This window comes from Nymphaea colorata, chromosome 2 (assembly GCF_008831285.2).
Source record: "Nymphaea colorata isolate Beijing-Zhang1983 chromosome 2, ASM883128v2, whole genome shotgun sequence".
NCBI classification, from domain to species: Eukaryota; Viridiplantae; Streptophyta; class Magnoliopsida; order Nymphaeales; family Nymphaeaceae; genus Nymphaea; species Nymphaea colorata.
This window is the reverse complement of record NC_045139.1, coordinates 19,389,977-19,409,244: the sequence shown is the minus strand read 5'-3', so window position 1 is coordinate 19,409,244 and position 19,268 is coordinate 19,389,977. Positions and strand designations below refer to the sequence as shown.

Genomic DNA, 19,268 nt, shown 5'->3' with positions numbered 1-19,268 from the left:
GTGTTATGTTGGACGATGTAAAATTCTTGAGCGCTAAATTGACGTCGAGAGAAGAACTTCCAAACCCTTGTGTTCCCGTGAAGGAACACAAAATAATGGAATTGAAGGACTGATAGTACGCTGTTCTACTGTCCATCGTTTGATTTTGTTCCTTGAAGAGGAACACTTATGTCCATTATCCCGTTTTTGTTCTGTTTATATACTTTATATAAGAAATTGCACACTTAATTTAATTGGCTCAGTGCAACCCTAAAGGCATTACCTTTGTTCAGTGGAGGAAATATGTGGAATTGGACAAAATTGCGTACGTAGATAACTTGCAGCAATTGCCATATAAATGGCATAGAAAACATTATAAAATAGTTGACCCGATTCTCAAAAATCAATATCTTGGTAAATTTCAAAACGAAGTATAGTTTATATCGAAAAAAGTGATGACCATCTTTATGTCTTCAGATTAAAATCATAACATGTTATTTGTCCGTTTTAGGCGTTTATATATATATATATATATATATATATTACGTGAGAGTTATTAATCTCTCTCTCCCCGTCTCTCTATCCATACCATTAGGCCAGGGATAAGTGCCAGCTTCTTCATAATTAATGATTAAATGATTTTTTTGTACAATCTAACCGCATGAATGTGATCTTAAAAATGTTTTGATGAAAAACATGAGTAGATTTATCGTTTTTCAGTCTAATAATGTTTTTATAGTAATAAAAAAATGAACGGCTCTTATAACATAAAAAGAAAAAGCAATAATTTTTTTCATTAAAACAATTAGTTGAATTGAGACATGTTTCATGTTAAGTTTGCGTACATAAACATTCACATATATATATATATAGCCCAACACCAGGAGAAAAGACCGCAGTTAATTTGTTATGCTTTTCCCTCATAACAGTAACTATGATCAGCACAAACCAGATTGTCTCTTCTGATTCACATGCTTCATCAACCCTATCGTACCCATTTTTCGAACGAAGGCAACAACAGCTAGCACCTTAACGGTTCGGTCTCACTCGAGTCCAAGATTTAATCAGAGCAGATGATGTTTTAGCTGAATTCCCCGCCCCACTTCTTTGTCTCATCCGGCCCCTATTCAAACCCCGTACAGCAAAGACAAGTCCGAGGACTTTCAATCTCATCCAAGCCAGATTTGGCTTTTTTGGAGGATTCCCATCTCATTCTCGAACAGCGGATTAGACAATGTAATGTCTGACAAGAGTCAGTAGAAAAATTTTTCGTTGTTGCATGGGCTAACTATAGTTTCAAAATTTTAAGAGGAATCGAAATATAATTTTTGAAAACTTATTAAATTAATATTTTTAAAACTTACATAGAAGTTTTCTCGAATTTTTTAAAAATGTGAGGGAAGGCCAGGGTCCTTGCCAGCCACATGTACCTCCGCCCCTTGTGTTGTGTTGTGTGTATACACATGGGTACACTACACACAAACACAACACAAGGGCGGAGACAAATGTGGTTGGCAAGGACCATGGCCTCCCCTCACATTTTAAAACAAAAATTCAAAAACTTAAAAATGTTAGTTTAATAAGTTTTGAAAAGTTATATTTCAGCTCCTCTGTTGAAATTTTGAAACTATAGTTAGCTCCTGTAACGAAAAAATTCTGGCTCCGCTGACTCTGATCAGGCGTTATATTGTTTAATCCGCTGTTCCACAATGAGATGGGAATCATCGAAAGAAGCCAAATCTGGCTTGGATGAAATTAAAGTTCTCGGATTTGGATTTGCTGTGCAGGGCTTGAATAATACTTGAGTAGGAGTCGAAAACCAGACCCATTTAATTAATTATTAATTTTTCTTTTTAACAGTCGAACCTTATAGAAATGATTTTAAATGTGATTTGATGAGAAGCATACATTAAGTTAGTCGTTTTCTTACTTAAATAATGTTTTTTTAATAGTAAAAAATGAATTTCTCTTATAACATCAAAATTTTGATAGTACAAAGATCAATTATTTTTACAAAAATGACTTGAACTAAATCATGATTTACATTAAATTAGTGTTTGTAAAAACATTAGAAAGTTCACATTTTGTTTGAAATACTTTGTAACATGAATTTTAAAGCTATGGTTTTTATCCCCTACGCAAGTAGCCTGGTATCTACCTATCAACATATTCTTTGGACAAAGTGCACCTCCATTCTTAGGCTTAGGAATATGTCAACAAAATTTCCAAGGTTAAATGTCCATATGGTAAGAAGCAATGTGTATTTAAATGCATCTATAGTTAACATTTATAGTTTTGATTGATTTAGGTTGCACTCTAAATCTTGCCTTACATTTACTGCCGATACGGTTTATATAATAATACTCAACTTTCAAATTTGCTGCGATCCATATGTGAAGCGCTTTTTGGGTAACGTAAAAGTCGATGCAATTTTCAAGCTTTACAATATACTGAACTGGACAATCGAGCTATGATATCCCCAATTAAAAAGTATAAGCTTTTGAAGCCCTTATTGTTGTATTACCCAATCCAAGTGAACAAGAATTGAAAAGTCAGTCATGATTTTCATTTTGAATGTAAAGGACATCAACTTCTTATATCACAAAAGATCACCAATATGCAAATTAAAACACAGTAAAAGCGGCACTCAAAGCCACCAAAAGCAAACCCTAGCACAAGCAAAACAAAACACAACACCAAATACAGACCCAATACCCTAACGAGACAAAAATTTAATGAAATGATCAACAAGTCACCCTACTCACCCAAAAAAGCTAGTCATATAAAATATTGCAACTGCCATATCTACCAATTAGTTTTTTAATTTAAAACATGGCCTTAAGACAATACTAATTACCATTTTAACAAAAGAAGCTGGTTATATACGCCGTGCCGTGTATTATTTTTTGTGTGTCATTTTAATCGTAACAAAAAATGTCCATGATTAATGCAAAAAAAAACTTTTGCATGGACAAAAAAAACAAAAAAAAAACATTCAAAACAAAATTTATCAATCAATCCTTACCTACATATCATTATGACTAATATATTTCTTTAAACAGCAAAAAAAACATCACTGTTTTTCTTCTCTTACTCGTAGCATTTAGCATTATCTCTACATCTGCCATTATCTCCTTCTTATGTTGTTATCTCAAATACTCAATAGATACACCTACGTAACCTACATGAAGACAAACGTGGTGATACCATATCGTGGCATCTTCTTCAGCTGTGTTCATTTTATAATCCAGAGGCCAAACATTTAGGACGGTCATTCGACTATAAGATTCAAGTCGACAACATTAGCATATCAACACATTTATTGTAAACATACATCGAGTCAGACAGAAAAATGAACGATGGTTGTGCATTTTGCAGTACCAAGAAAAACAACTCACGGGCAGTGAAGACGGGTAGGTATGAATTGGTCAATACCAACAAGGCAGCACGAGCTTGTCATTCAGAAGTAAATCGAGAAAGAAATTGAAAAGTTGAAGTTTGAAAAATTGTACCACCGTAATTTATGATGATCCGGGAGAGGATTTGGAACCTTAACTTTTTAATAATGGCCGTTGGGAGGGGGGGATGGGAATTAAAACATGAGCATGATTTGGTTTGCTTGGGGAAGCGAGAAGGTAAATGATTACAGAGAGCAGACGTATCTGTAAAGGTAGGAAGGCACACATGCTGCTGGTCATGTCAAAGTCAAATACGGCCTTTTCCCCTCTTCCCTCCCCCACCTTTTCCCCTTCCTTCCACTTTCCAGTCACAGAAACAACGAGAGTTGGCCTAAGTTCACGCTTCGTCCTCAAGCCGAGAGAGTTATTGTTTATTAATGGTAGTCACTGTTGACTACGTCCCTCAACCAGCAATCCATCTGTAAGAGAGATGTATATATGCAGAGAGATAGAGAGAGAGAGAGAGAACGGTTTTTGTTGATTTACATCTCTGTTGAAACTGTGCCACTCTGGGTTCAAGAACAAAACGACTCGAATAAAGCAACAAGAATCATAACAACAAAGTGATGCTCGAGGTCAATGGGTGAATCTTTCCCACATGGACTACATCTTCCTGTCCAACTATTTTTCACCGGAGGAATGTTGTAAGCTTTGGCATTTAGCAGTACATGCAGTAAAAAGCTCGCATCTCTTCTCTTTGCAGTGAAATTTAGAAGTACCATCATCGATCTTCCTTCCCATCAAACAACAATTTGCATCTCTTCTCTTCGCAGTAAAATTTAGAAGTACCATCGATCTCCCTTCCCATCAGACAACAATTTGCAGAACGGTATTTTATGTAATATGAAGTAGTAGATAAAAAATCATTACTGTAAAGAAGCACCGGACTGGCTGCTCATGCTCGAACTTTTGCAAGCTTTAATGGCTATCAGAGTTTAGACCAATAAAATAACAGTCATAGCTGGAAATCCACCTGGGTCATGCTCATGATCATCGGCGGACACACTTTACCACGACCATTGTTCCCAACAACAAAGAAGATTTCAAAATTTCAGCACCATCATTAATTTATTTGTAGGGTTATCTCCCAGCTATATCTCCTAGACCTTATCTTTCAGCAGGAGCATACCCATCATCATCATCATCGCCGTCGAGCAAACCGCCGCAGAGACACAGATTGCAGCACACATATACACATAGAACAACCGATGCATAGTAGAAGGCATGTACAAATCCGAAAGAGGAAGAGGAAATGAACAACAGCAGCAGATACGGTGAGTTCATACCTAGAAACCCTAGGTTCATTTTTTCAGTTTTTGATCCATAAGCCTCTAAAAGGAGGAAAGCAAAAGGAAAAAAACGCACCGAGAACAACGTTGGTTTTCTGAAAACTGCATCATTACAAAAAATATCACCTCCCCATCTCATCAACGTGAGATGCTCAGCGCTTCCGAGTCACCTTGCAAACCCTTCATCATTTTTGTCTGCAGCTTTACATATTCCCTCATCTTTTGCCTGAAAGTGACCAAGGTCATTAGAAACAAAATATGTACAAAAACAGAGAAACCAAGAAAAAGGAACTAGCTCATTCATTTCTGATAAGAAGTAATGTGATAAACCCTAAGACCAGTGCTCCTTTTTCTTCTTTCCTTTGCCTTTCAGGCCTACCGTGAAAAGATCTGAAGGCAGAGAGGGACTGCAGGAAGGATAGATCAGGCTTCACCCTTCCACGCCAGGAAAACGATCACATGGGTTTTACAAAGGGTTTCTGAGAGAGCTCATTTGGCAGGTTGCCCACCTCCATTGGCTCACCAACAATGGCTTCTCGTTTTTCTCTCTTCTTTTCAAAAGAACAGATCAGAGACGAAGTTGTAAGGCCATGTGGAGGTGGACAGAATGCCAACAATCTCAGTAAGAAACCCTTCGTTAAACCCATGCAAAAAAGATGCATGGTAATCGAGAATCATGCTTTCTCTCTTGTTGGTAAGGGCATGGTAGATCATTTGAAGTCATGAGAGGCAGCAAGGGGCGGGATGGAGACAGATTCAAAGGGGAATTTAAGTTGGCTGCACGCATGCAGTAGTTCTGGTTGTATGGAGAGAGAGAAAGAGGGGGGCGGGTTTGGGAGACTATAATAAGCAAAAGGAAGCAGGTAGCAGCAGCCGAGGAGTAAATGGGAGGGGAAAGACTGAAGGGAGAGAACGGATGGAAAAGGGCGAGGACAGGGGGGGTGGGATTGTTCTCTCTGCAGTATTAATTCATCTCGGCCTCTACAAAACCCTCGATCTTGCTGCATTATCAAATCTTGTTCCTGCCCTTTAAGTCCTACCAGTTCTTAATCTTACCCCCCACCTCTCCCCCTCCCTCTCTCTATGTGCAGGTGAAAATAAAAGTAAAACCTCACATGCGAATAGCCAAACACTGGTCATCTCTCTTCTCTCTCTCTCATATTCTGCTGTACCATCAAAATGGAGGAATTTAGATGTCAATATAACCTAGCAAAAACAGTATACTTTCTCTCTCTCTCTCTCTCTCTCTCGTGTAATGTTTGTAGTTTGGAATAAACTCTACTGAATATTGAATAAGAAAACTCCACTTAATGGAAGAGAATAAGATCGCCACTGATAAACCATGCCACAGAGACACAGAGAGAGAGGTAGAAGACCTTAGTTCTAATTTATTCCCGAAGATCTACTCTACCAACCGCCATTAAATGCCAGAAAACAAAGAAAAAGAAACCCTCGTTACACTCTTATGACGTTAAGGGATGGATCACAGATGCATGGCCACCTCCCCTTCTGCCCTTTCCACACTGCACTTGATGCAGCCCCTTCCCCAAAAGGCTCTTTCTTCCAAGTTCCAACCCTCAGTCCCCGCCTTCTTTATTACCATTTTCCTAAAACTAGTTCCCCAGGACAGCCAGTCCGGGGACCATCTGAGTTCCACCATTTAATGCAGTGGTGATGTGTGCTTATGAAATTTGGTACTGCGCATAAGCTATTATGAGTTATTCTTCAATATTGCTTTCCAGAGCTTTGCTTTTTACGGAATATTACATTTATGAACCCGAAGCTTGGCCTTGATCCCAATAATGCGCTTCATAATTCTCGAATTTACTGATCCATCGGATTCCTTACTCGAACTAATTAAAATTCCTGTTCTGATTTCTCTGAAACTTTATCTGTTAGATTCTCAAACTATCTTTCTGATCTGAAGACCAACAAAAGAAATACTTCTTGGGTTCTAGTTAAGGTGTGATAGGGCATCTGGGTTCACAAGTCTGCAGGCACTGGCGAGTTTGACTTGATGATTAGGTTTAACGAGCCTTGCATGCCTTTTTTTTTTCTTTTAAATTTCCGATAGAGAGCGAATATACGGAGTTTCTTGAATGTGCTGGACCTGCCTTACAAGGACGTACTAGTTGTGTATTTATCGGTTACTTTTTTAAAGTTTTAGCAAGACAGAATCGATTTTTAACGGCCCAACCAAACACACTTTAAGTTTAGTTTTCTGACTCTTTCTTAATTAATTGATGGCAGGAATTGAGAGGCGAAACCACTCTCCCTTCTTCTTCCCTCACCTTCAGGGTCCAAGTCTGATTTGGTATACATACCATTATTTATAGTTCAAAGGAATAACATTCATGAGAATCAAACATGCTGTCCACGCAACACTTTTCTCTCAAAACTTATGTAATCAACGTGATTGAATGTAATACATTTAAACCTAAACATGTTTTGATTTGAAGTGGTTTCCTGCAATGTATCCTTTGTCTTTTAGCTTCTTTACCTACCAAGGGGCCGAAACAGGTGTGTGCACAAAAGCGATAAAAAATACTTATTTTTATATTGATACCTTAGGATAACTTTTTTTTTTTTTTTTGTTGATACCCATCAAAAATTTAAAATATATTGCTAGTATTTCTTAGCAAAAAATTTCTAGCTTTGCCCCTACATGTCTCATTGCTTCCGCTTTGTTACTGGGCTGTTTGATTGCCTCCAATGTCCCAATGCTAAACCTCTTAATTTCCACACTGTGAAGGCTTTAAGACAACCCACTTATTGACCGCCAAAAACCATTTTAAGCTAAAATCTCATCCGTTGTTGTATTTTGCATTCAAATCCAATTATAAGTTACGCTATACTTGACAGTCTCCGATCTAAAACCTGATGTTGATCTCAGATCTCCATTATATCAAATCCACAGAAGCAAACAGTGGATTTCGTACAGCTGCAGATCTAAACTTAGTAACAATATCTACATTCAGTTGAAATTTTCACCTAAAGCCCAAGTAGATTTAGTACAACTGCAGATCTAAAATTAGTAAAAGCATCTAGATTCAATTGAAAATTTTCGTCTAAATCCAAAGAGCCTAACCGTCTGCCAATAATCAAAAGAGGTCTATGGTTGCTGCTTCGACTGCCCAAAAGAAAGAAAACAGAAGCTCGAATCCAGAAAACCCAGAAAAAAGTAAGAGCATATCCAGAATTAACAGGAAAAACCTGGACTTCATGATATTTCCCTTCTTTTTAAGCAGTCGATTCCTGTAAGTCATTTTTATGGGCCAACTGTCAACATGCTGTCTCCGTAATGGGTACATACCAAGTATTGCGTCCGCTAGTGACGAATATCTCCGTATAGAAAAGAGCCAAATTTTCTCCTGGAGCAATCGGACAATCGGCCCTAATTCCCCTTAGTACCCGTAAATAACATCAATCTAACTCCATCACCGTCTGTAAAAATAATCTCCTGCTTTTCCATTTTCCATCTTTTTCCTTTTACCCATCGTTCAATCCGAACATGCTTCTAACCTAATCGTTTTTTAGATGCAAAACTTTCTTCTGAACTCGTCCAGTTTTAAACTAATTGTTTAATTTATAGACAGTTATGTATACGATCTCAGCATAAACTATCTGAACATTATAAAATCGTTTCAGCTACTGCACGTTAAACTATGAAACATCACATGTTAACTTTGACAGGAGAAAAAGAAAGACCACCAAAAGACATGCACGTACGCATGACATATGCATGCAAACACACACACACATATTTTTTGGTACGATCAACGGCGTTATGCTATCGTATGAATATATTGGCCATGGTTGGTTTACCAAGAAATATATGTGGCATGGAGCAACTCGGTAAAGAGGTCACTTTCTACTTCTTCCTCTGTTCCTTCTTGAATGGAAAACCAGTCCCAACGTGTCTCTGATATAGCCTTTTTAGTCTCTTGGTGCTCACTTTCTAGCTTTTCTATATGATCACGTCGATGTGTAACTATAGTTTCATACAGATTAAAGTGCTCATACTCATAGTTTTGGATGAGAAGAGGAAATCCCACCACCCAAGTTGAAGCCTCTTTTTTCCATCCTTCAAAGGTTTATTTTTTCGTGCTTTGGTATGCTGCCGTTTCAACTTGTATAAGGTGTTCCTTTTTGCAGCATAGCATATCGAATTGACGGCATATGTTCTCAAAATGAGAACCGACCACCTACTAAGTTCCTGCCCCAACCATGACGCCAACCCCGTCCCGGATGCCCTCCTACTCATAGTTAACCATGTATTTTCTGCTAATATTTCTTTACTTTTAACTTTTGTTTCATAAATTTTTTGTTTCATAAATTTTTTCATGCATCCTGCAACTTTGGATTTCTAAAACATTTATATATATATAAATGCCCACCGCCGAACATCCGGTACTGCCATTGTTCGATGAAAGTAAAATAATCGAAGATCAATAGGAAAAATTGTTCCTTACTGCGATCCATTTCAGTATGAAAGGAAAACAATGAACACGACCCCCGCGGGGATAATGGAGTTGCCCATGTGTTGTGAAGTTCATAGACGCAGATACTTCACCTAGTCCCAAGGCCGGCCCCTCTCCCTTGGGAGCTGAGACAGAAGTCGCTGATGGGTATGCCGGACAAAACTAAAACTACCATTTTCATGATACTGCAAATGGTTCTGATATATATCATCTAAATTCATATAACAAACGGAGAGCCAGATTTCTTTCCACATTTATGATACAACTACTCAGATCTCAAAACTTATGTACTGTTGCTTTCAGTTCATATGCATAAATTATAAAAATGGAAATCTTGGGTACTGTTGAAGTACTAGACTCTTTGCTTTTAACCAATGCAAAGCCTTGTACTGAATACAATATAAACTATTAATTTCACAGTTTTACTTGGTCACTATAAGTGCCAATGTTTTGGCATAATTGGTGGGAGTTTGGAGATCTGGGAAACACCTCTAAATCTGACAATGGTACTCAATAAAATGCAGGAAACCGGCTTTAGCAGCACTGTTCTTATCATCAATGAAGAGGCAAGAGCATTGAAATAAGCAACTATTTTCAGAAAATGGGTTGCTTTTGGAACTAAAAATTATGAGTTATGAATCATGATATGATGGAAAAACTTGAAAGCAGATGAAATAAAATAAGGCAGTAATGATTCAACAATTACTCTTGGAACTCAAGCAGCTGTAGGTGCTTCTAATAATGTCCTCCCACACTGGCCCCCATCCCCACCCGAGCTTTATCCCATAAATTCTCTCTTCATGGCCTGCAACCACCGATATTAAAATCTCTTCCTAACCTTTAACCAACATGGGTACCTTCAAATTCAATGGTTTCTTTAAACTATTAATTGAAATTAACTGAGTGTACATTGATAGTTGGGGACCCTTATAATGATTCCCACCATGTGAAGTATAAGATATATATGCCTTCATTATGATGTGGGCTGTCTTCTAAGATTCCATACACATTGCAATCAATCATCTGATGAACGAACCCATTTGTTTAATGTTAATGGGTTTGGTTGTCGTATTAATTGCAGCTACTGCTGCTGTGGTGTTCGGGCGAATCACGTTCATTGTGCAGTTACACTTTAAAAGTCGATAATTAAACTTGTGTTTCAAAGATCTAAGCACCAAGATTCGACCTCAAATGTTTTAAAACATAGAAACCCACTTATAGATGTGTAGATGATATTATATTTTGGCAACTCATGAAATCTAAAAAAAATTGTATCGATCAATAAATAGCCGTTCTGGGGGGTTGTTTGATAGTTGGAGTTGAAATATTTTGTGAGTGTTTCATAAATCTATTCAAACACTCATAAATTATTCCATTTAGCAAACGAACCCCTATAGAGATTTCTCTTATTTATCAGGCCCTTATTTAAGGCTGAGTTCCAGGGTTTGAATTGTAGAGTTGATTTTATGGTCAGAACTTTGTGGACAAGTCCTACCCTCCCTTGAGACCAATGGCCGGCCCACAAGGTACCAGCCTCACAAAATATGTTTAGTTTTATACTATTATTTTAAAATATCTGTTTTTTTGTATGTATTAGTGCTTTTCAAAGGATTGAAGTTATTTAATTAGTGCCCCTCCAATCAAAATTTCTTGCTTCCCTAGTGCTTGAGCCACACCATGATTATAAAAGGGCATTTTAATATATAATGTAAAAAAACTATTTTGTCGCCGTACACTTTGGTGCGTCTTTGAAACTTTTAAATTCTGGTGAGATCATAAAACATTTGAAGGCGAAAGCCTCTTGTTCGCTTCATGTTTTCCTAAGCATCCAAATGGGCGTTGTCCATAAGATAGGAGGAGAAAGAAATACTTAACCAAAAAAAAAAAATCCACCTTCAGTTGCAGCTGAAGATTCTTTCAAATGATACAGTGAATGCCTAGATTTGCTATCTCTTATAGTTTAGAGTATTAGTCTTTAATTATCTGCTTAAGACAGGAGTTGGTAGGCGGTCAGTAGTAGTTAGTTGTTGTTTAAGTAGCAAATATGCCTACACATGAGAGGGCTCTAAAGCAAAGTAGGAAAATGGTCTTAGACTTTTTTAAAAGCCCCAACAATCACCAAAGTCCCTCTGTCAAGAGCATTTTTTTACAAGTAAATCCAAAAAAAAAAAAGTACAATTTAAAAATAAAAGAAGAAAGAAGAACACAACCTTGTTGCTAGAACCATATTCCGATGATGTTGTGGTTGATAGTCTCTCATCTCGGATATGAGGCTACATAAAAAGGTGTGTGTTTGAGAGATATGATGAATTTGAAATTCATGGTACATGTTAAAAACCATGAATTTAAGGTCGGATTAGAGGATGGGGGGATTTTAATAAATGGCAGATCACCTGCGGTCTCAAATCCACAGCAAAATAAATACAACCTCAACAAAAGAACCAATGGAAAAAAAAAGCTAAAGGAAAACTCAAAAAGCATTTGACTGTTCTCCCATCTTTATAGTGGTGTCATTTAACATGATGGGGGACCTTAGTGGTCGCTGGTCCAAGGCAAGATGGTGGGGTAGCCATTTTTCTTTTCCACTTAAATGAAAGTGACTCTTTCTATTTGTCTCGTTCACGTATGTTGATCTGGGTTGTCGGAAAAAACTAGTTGAGAAATTTGTAAGTAAACAATCGTGCATCGTAGCCGTCTTAGCTCAGCCGGTAGAGCGCGTGGCTTTTAACCACGTGGTCGTGGGTTCGATTCCCACAGACGGCGTCGCCATTCTTTTTCATCTTTCCTTACGAACAGCCCGCTTCCCTGCATTTTAGTGGCCCAAGGAAAAAGGTTTCTCCGACTCTGTACCCTCCTCAACTTATTCATGCACGCATTCAACAAAAGAATGACATCAAATAAGATAATCGTAGACGCAAGCCTGGCTACTATGCCCAAGAACATTTATTTTGTTTAATAACGTAAATAATGTCAGTTTACACCTTAACAATCTATTAGTTTTGCGGAATTAAGTATAGTATTAGAAAGCATACATTATTGTCCATCATCAATGTGATGAATTATGAACTCAAATGCATGCTTTTGCTCTTGTGATCTCATTCGTTAGATTTCAAACGATAGACTGAACAATATATATATATATATATATATATATATATATATATATATAATGTTTATATCGTATTATGGAGTGGTGAAAGGAACTTATTTTCCAAATGTATATAGCAGCAACTACCCAATTCAACAAGTTTCATGCCTAGTAACTTGGTAACATTCGCAGGTTGCTCCTGCCAAGCAAATCTTTTTCAGTTTAATAATTAATTTTTTTTTTGACACATATATATGTATGCAAGTACTTGCTTTTACACTTCAAAACCTGGCAACATTTACAAATAATTGCTCTATAAATCTAGTAATGTTAAGGCCGAAGGCAAGGCCCTCAAGGAACGATTTTTGTTGCCCCTCATTTAATATTGTTAAGATAAATAAATACTGCATGCATTAACTAGAACCAAGAATGTATACAAAGAAAATTGCGGTACTTTCTGGGAGGTGGATAACTTAAACTTTCAATTCATAATTGTTGCCTTTTGGATAAATTTATTTCTAAAAGGGAGGGGAACAGACACAGAACTCAATTAATTTTATTCTTTGTTTCGTACTTGCGCACCGGCGTTAACTATATTTATAAATTAGTTCATATTAATTTCTCACATTCTCGATCTTTAATGCAATGTAAGTGATCAAATTTAAGAGTAGCTTGAAGAATTGAATGCAAGTTAATGTACTTATAACATCATGACAAAAGGCTCCTGCTGCATGTGTATTATTCATCAGTTCTTAATGTACAACTTGTAAGTAAATATTTCTCAAAGGAAGCTACAGGCATTGACACCCGAATAGCAACCACAACAATAAAGAAGGCGAATGAAAATTAATCTAGAATCAATCACAATGTTTCAGAAAGCAGAAATATTCTTTGGGGTTTCCGTTTTCTTCATTAGTTACAAAAACTAGATGGTTCATCCTTTCAAATAACACCACTAGTCATACATTTTTATTTTGAAAGCCACTGGACCATATAGAAGAAGCCAAAGCCCCATTCTCTCCAATCTTCAGAAACGAAGAAAAAAAAAGGGTTTTATCAGTACTTAGCACCTGAAAATTGTTAGAACGAGTGAGATGTATCATCGTTGTTCAAGGCCAAGGAAGACACTGTCAAACTCAACACCTTCAAATTGAGATAGAGACTTGGTAGCACTGCATCTCTTGGCAGAATTTGGTTGGATTTAGCTCAGCTTGATAATTAAAAGACAAGATATGCATATGCTGCCGTGACACATAGATCCGTAGTAAATACTAACAGAGCGGCCAAACTTTTTCTCTTGTTCAATATCAAAATGGAGGGACTGATGGAGACCTGCCAATATTCATTTATTCTTAATAAGTCGAGAAATCAAGTGATCTAGGGTTTCTCCAATACCGTCCAATTCTCTGTGTCCTTCTGAAGAATTCAATCTTCTTGACCAAACCAGATTAAACATCAGAAGAAACATCTAAAGCAATTTGCAGAACAAAACTAGTTCTAAAATATTCAAAAAGCAAAGTCTACGTTGACAAAGCATTCCCATGTTAGGTAACAAAAAGAAATGATCCCTTGTGTGATAGATACTATATACAAGTGAACTATGAACAGCTAACTGCTTCTTCATTCTCCTGAGGAGAAAAGAATGAGGAAATTCCAGCAAGCATCAGTTTCAACGTTATTTCATGGATAAGCCGTGCAGGTAAAAACAGTATCCTTGCAGGTGGGAAATTAGTAGTAACCTCTCCAAAACCCAAGGAGTAGGATGCAATTAAGACTGCAGGGAGGCAAAATCAGAGAGCCCTATACCGCTATACATTATCGAGGAAAATCATTTTACCAAACCCAGATAATGCGACTACTGCTTATGATAACAAGAAGCTACGATTGTGCATCAGATCCCTGATGTGTTCATGCATGCTCAGTCACGTTCAGGGGCAGTGCCCATATCTTTTCTCACTCCCAGACTCCCAGGGCAAGCCCACGTTTTCTCCACATCTGCAGAAACAAGTTTCTCTATCTTACCGTTCCACAGTGTATCAAGCTTCTGTTTTCTAATCTGCATCTGTTTTTGGGACCGTTTATTAGGAGATTCAGCTGACCTTCTGGGGCTGCCATAGGATGGAGACAAACAGAATGTTGGTGTCGCAAAGGGAGATGCATAAGGAGTGTTATGAATTGAGAAAGGACTAGGTGATATCCTTTTCTGTATAGGAATAGGACCTCTACCCCCCTTGCTCAGAAGAGGCACAGAATCTGCTGCACAGCTCTTGCAAGCATCGTCCACAAAGAGCAAGTCATCAATCCTTGCTATGATGTTAAAAGCCAAGGATTCTAAAACCCTTGAGTAGCTTTCCAGGATAGACTGACCAACATCCTGCAACAGCAAAAGGCACTTGGTTTATTTATTTCTTTAAAAACTTTTTTTCACTTTATATTAATGTGAGTATAAAAAATAGCTCAGAAAAACAATAAATATTGGACCTTGTTATACTGAATCTTGTTCATGTCTAGAATGGTCTGAGATAAACCAGGAAAACGTATCTTAAGACTGCGTAAGAGGGTCTCAGCGCGTTCCAGAAGAAGATGGGTCTTGTCCCCATCTCCCACCAATCCTTTGACCTTGGCACCCCATGGGGACTTCGAGCCCTTTGTCATTTGTATATTTTTCTTGCAGAATTTTCGCCTCCAAAGATGTATGGCAGCTTCAATTCTGTTGGCAATTTCCAAAGTTTGATGCTCAGAAGATAAGTCTAAGCAGTCAAGAAGGCAGTCAGGCGAAAACTGGTCGGCACTTATGTACCGATAGATTATATCCCCGAGGCAAGACTTTCCATTCTGCAAAAAACTAAAAACGTGAGCAGGCATGTGGGAAGTTTCTGAAGATGAGCTTTAAATAGACAATCTAATGGCATAATAAAAAGGTTAGTATGGCTAATACCGATAGATCATCCATCCAGTCAGAAAAATTAAACACATTTTTATTATGGTTATTCCAGTTAGAAAACATAAACATCTTCAGCCAATTGTTAATGGCCGTTCAGCAACATGAACAGTAAAACACAATTAAGAAGTCGACTATAATTTCAGCCAAGACCAGTGTATCACGTAGATAGAGTTGCCTATCATATCAGCCAACAAAATGTTCACACTTTGAAAGTATGCAATGCTTGAAGACTGCAAGCACATAGGAAAGCCAAAATTCAAACAGCTTTGAAGTTTGAACAACTCAAGTAGCAAATGATTTTACTTCCATATTATTTATCATACAAAATTCACGTAGAGCTTCATTCACTGCCATCCTCATTGACCAGTACAATGTCGTGAAATTGTTAGTGGACTAAATACTCCCCTTCAAAAGCATCTCTTCATTCAACTCCAAGAAGATATCCTTCTCAGTTGTTAGTGAACTTTCACAGAAAGAATACAGCTAATCACCTCCTCCTCCAAAGGGTAGAGAGAGAAAGAGAGAGAGAAGCGCAAAAAAAAGCCTAAAAACATGGCCAATATATATATAGATATATATATACATATATACATACATACATACATACATACATATACATATATATATATATACATATATATATATATATATACATATATATATATATATATATACATATATATATATATATATATATCAGTGGACAGAATCCATGGCTTAATGTTTTAGCATGTAATTTGAACATAGCATGGGCAAGATTCTGGTGTCATCAACCTGCAAGTCTAGTGAAGGTTGGAGGAGCGAATGTGTAATCTCTATGCAAATGTCGATTCATCCTTCATGATAGTTTGCATTGAAATTCATCCTTCAGAATATAACTTCACATTAATCTTTTTGGAACCAAAACTTAATAACGTTAGACCGGATAGCCCACAGGCATCACAAAAGTACAACCAAAAGACAGTGTCCACTTTAAAGTAACTTGGATAAAAATTAGCCTGCTCAAAACTGGTATACAAGAAAACAACATGTTATGGGTAAATCGAGGGCAAAAATGAAATAAGAAGGTTCATGAAAGTTGTAAATTTTTGAAACACAAATGGACAACTTTCTGAGTTATTAGCTGATGAACGAAGCATGACACTCTCAAGGCACTGAACCTAGGCATTGACATTTCAATTTGTTGTGTTCTTACTTATAACTTAATGAAGAATTAGGATCAAATCTAAGTAAGGAAAACACACAAAACACCATTTGTAAACAATAACGAGAGCCAGCAGCATGATATGTGATATATTCACAAAACATATTTGTGTACAAAGGTAAGGAATGCAGACTCAAATGTTATATTAATAGCTCAAAGTGCAGATATGATGGTAAATATGATGCAAATATAAATGATAACAATATTTTCCAATTAAACTGGCTAACATAGAAGTTTTTAGGTATGACGTCAACTATTTATGAATTGAAGGTTATGGGCATTCATGAGATCAACCAGAGTGGCTACTTAAAAGTGTTCATAGGCTTTTCACAATTGGAATGGAAGCATACTGCTTTTTACACCACAGCCTTTATATAATATATATAGTGCCGCATACAAGGTTATTTATAGAAGATGAATAAATTACTTGGGGCGACAAGCAAGCACAACATTGAGAATTTGACAGTTACTCTCACCTTTGGCAAACTCTCAAAGTAGACATCAGGTATCTCCATTTCTGCTAATACACTGCTATTTATAGCCATGGAAGCCTTGAGAATTTGGTTTAAGCAGTCTTTTGAGTGCTGCAACCTTTTCCTCGTATCAGCAGATAAACCAGTAGGGGGCACTTGCGGACATGGAAGCCACCATTTTTCTTCTTGTCGAAGGTAAGTTCGCCTTTTGGAACAACAAGGATCGCCAACATTATCAACCACTATCCCACGATCAACATACCAGAATTCTGTATCTCGGAAACTATCAAGTATGCCCTAACGACCATCAATCAAAATAGTCAGTCAGTTCAAAGACCACATCGGTTCAATCCGGACACGAATTAGTCACCGAGAATTCGGTCCAGCAGATCGTTAAGGAACTTACAAGGAGCATCGCGTCAAGCTTCCTAAGTGCAGGAAGGTTAATGTACAAGTCTGATCGCGGCCGTGTTATCATAACCTGATTTCACCACGCACAATAAAACGGAAAAACTCAATGAGTTAATTCTGCTTATTTTAGATAAGACCAGGAACAAAAAAGAGTATCATGAATGTGTACGAACCTCTAAAGTCTTCCCACCAGGAAATTCCTGACACGAGGGGATGAGCTCGACAATGGAGTCACTGACACACAGTAGCCATTCCATCTCACGCCGCCATAATGCCTTCTTCTGCTGCGGCAATGGCTCTAGCCTCCACAGCTCTCCAAATACTGTCGCTGTAGGCAGATTAACAATATCAGTTTACACTTTACAACAAACACAGACTCCTCGATTTTTCAAAAACAACAAAATAACACGATCTAGGAACTTAGTTGAACGACTCGATACAACAAAAAATACCCAATTCTGGAATCAAATTCTAACGGCAGAACAGATCTTAGACTGATGACGCAATAATGAAACTGGCGAGAAAAGGCAAAGCAAAGAAGAATCAGAACAAAACATAGAGTGGGAAGACATTACCGGAGAGATTGGTGATGGCGTTGGAGATCGCCAGGGCCGTGCAAACACCCTTACCCCCACCGGACATGTCCTCCCCGAGGAGAAGCTTCGCGAATCGTTCCTTCATCAACTCAACCTCTGCAACTAGCAACCTCAGAACAAAAAGAAACGGAAAAAGCAACAGTTACCCAGATAAAAGAAAAAAGGAGAGCACCCAACGACGTACCGGCGGGATCAATCTCCGTTCTCTCCCCCTTTCCGTCCACCCACATCCCGCTATCCCCATCACCAACCACCGAAAGAGGCGGCGCCCCACCCGACGCCGAAGCCCCCGTCATTGCAGGGGATCCAGAATTCTCGGCGCCCGACATCACCACTGACCACCCGGGATACGAAACGCTCGTCCTCGAGCTGCTCGCCACTCCGTTCCCGCGGAGATCGTCGACGTCGCCGTGACTCGAGCTCTCCGACTCGCTGACATCTGCGCTAAAGCTGTAGCTCCCGCACCGCCCATCATCCTCATCGTCAGTGTAGAGGCTTCCCATCGCCCCCCAAAAAAACACTACCACCGAAAAAAGCACTGTGTGTGTGTGAGAGAGAGAGAGATAGAGAGAGAGAGAGAGAGAGAATCACATGTTCATCGGAAAACCTGCACAAGGAGAGAGGGAGTGAAGGAAAGGGAAGGCGAGAGAGAGGGGAGAAGAAGTTTTGCTCCTCTTTTCTCTTTCCGTATAATGTATAGTGTCGCAGTGAATAAAGGAAAAAGGAGAGAAGAGAGACGCAGAAAAAGCAAAAGAGTAGAAGGAGAGAGAGGAAAAGGAAGGAAGAGCCGCTTCACTGGTCCTGTGTATCCATGCTAACGCAGGACGAACCAGGCAGAAAAGGAAAGAGAGAGACATAAAAGCCGAAAGACAAAGGCGCGTCGGAATCTGCGTCACCATGACACGCCATTACTCTTCGTGTCCACAGAAATCTACCCTTTCCCAACGAGCAGAATCCATAATCGACCACCACAGTTTCCCTCTCGCTTCCAAACTCTCTTTCTCTATTCGGATGCCAAAAAATTTTCCAAAAACCAAAATAGGCTACTCTTTCCTACTGTCTCGCCTTCTACCTTTCACGGTAAATCGTCTCTTACGGTAGAAAGCACCCATCAGATAGTGATGAACTACAATTTATCGATCCTAATCGTACCGTTCTCGTTCCGTAGACACTCACTGCAAGTTCTTTTTCGAATCTGCAGAAGAATCCAATATCATTGATTTTCAAAAATTTCTTTTGCAAGTACAAACGAATACGTATCTTGTCGTGATCAGGAAATTCTAGTGCATGAAAACCGGTAACTAAACAGAGGATCTTCGCAGATTAAAAACTTCGTAAAATCTAT

The 19,268-nt window shown here is 38.2% G+C and overlaps 1 protein-coding gene, 1 long non-coding RNA gene and 1 other non-coding gene across 6 annotated transcripts; 1 reads left to right on the top strand and 2 right to left on the bottom strand.

The window, feature by feature from the left end:
• Positions 1-3,898: 3,898 nt before the first annotated feature.
• Positions 3,899-6,371, bottom strand: LOC126409788 (uncharacterized). 2 transcript variants are annotated; one of them, XR_007572531.1, is made up of 2 exons: positions 6,103-6,371; positions 3,899-4,952 (listed from the first exon to the last, which is right to left on the bottom strand). It is a non-coding gene; the product is annotated as an uncharacterized LOC126409788 (long non-coding RNA). The 2 variants fall into 2 exon arrangements; XR_007572530.1 differs by lacking the exon at positions 6,103-6,371 and adding an exon at positions 5,106-5,835.
• A 5,526-nt stretch (positions 6,372-11,897) lies between these two features.
• Positions 11,898-11,970, top strand: TRNAK-UUU (transfer RNA lysine (anticodon UUU)). Its single transcript has one exon. It is a non-coding gene; the product is annotated as a tRNA-Lys (tRNA).
• Positions 11,971-13,772: 1,802 nt separating this feature from the next.
• Positions 13,773-18,900, bottom strand: LOC116248423 (rop guanine nucleotide exchange factor 1-like). 3 transcript variants are annotated; one of them, XM_050076219.1, is made up of 8 exons: positions 18,531-18,900; positions 18,108-18,443; positions 17,903-18,019; positions 17,501-17,655; positions 17,323-17,397; positions 16,920-17,213; positions 14,777-15,130; positions 13,773-14,669 (listed from the first exon to the last, which is right to left on the bottom strand). In XM_050076219.1, exons 1-8 carry the CDS (start codon positions 18,820-18,822, stop codon positions 14,214-14,216), a joined length of 2,079 nt encoding a protein of 692 aa, XP_049932176.1. In that variant the 5' UTR covers positions 18,823-18,900; the 3' UTR covers positions 13,773-14,213. The 3 variants fall into 3 exon arrangements, with proteins under 3 accessions (XP_049932176.1, XP_031477064.1, XP_031477065.1); XM_031621204.2 differs by having other exon boundaries at positions 18,108-18,461; positions 18,531-18,899; XM_031621205.2 differs by having other exon boundaries at positions 13,840-14,669; positions 18,108-18,899.
• Positions 18,901-19,268: the final 368 nt, after the last annotated feature.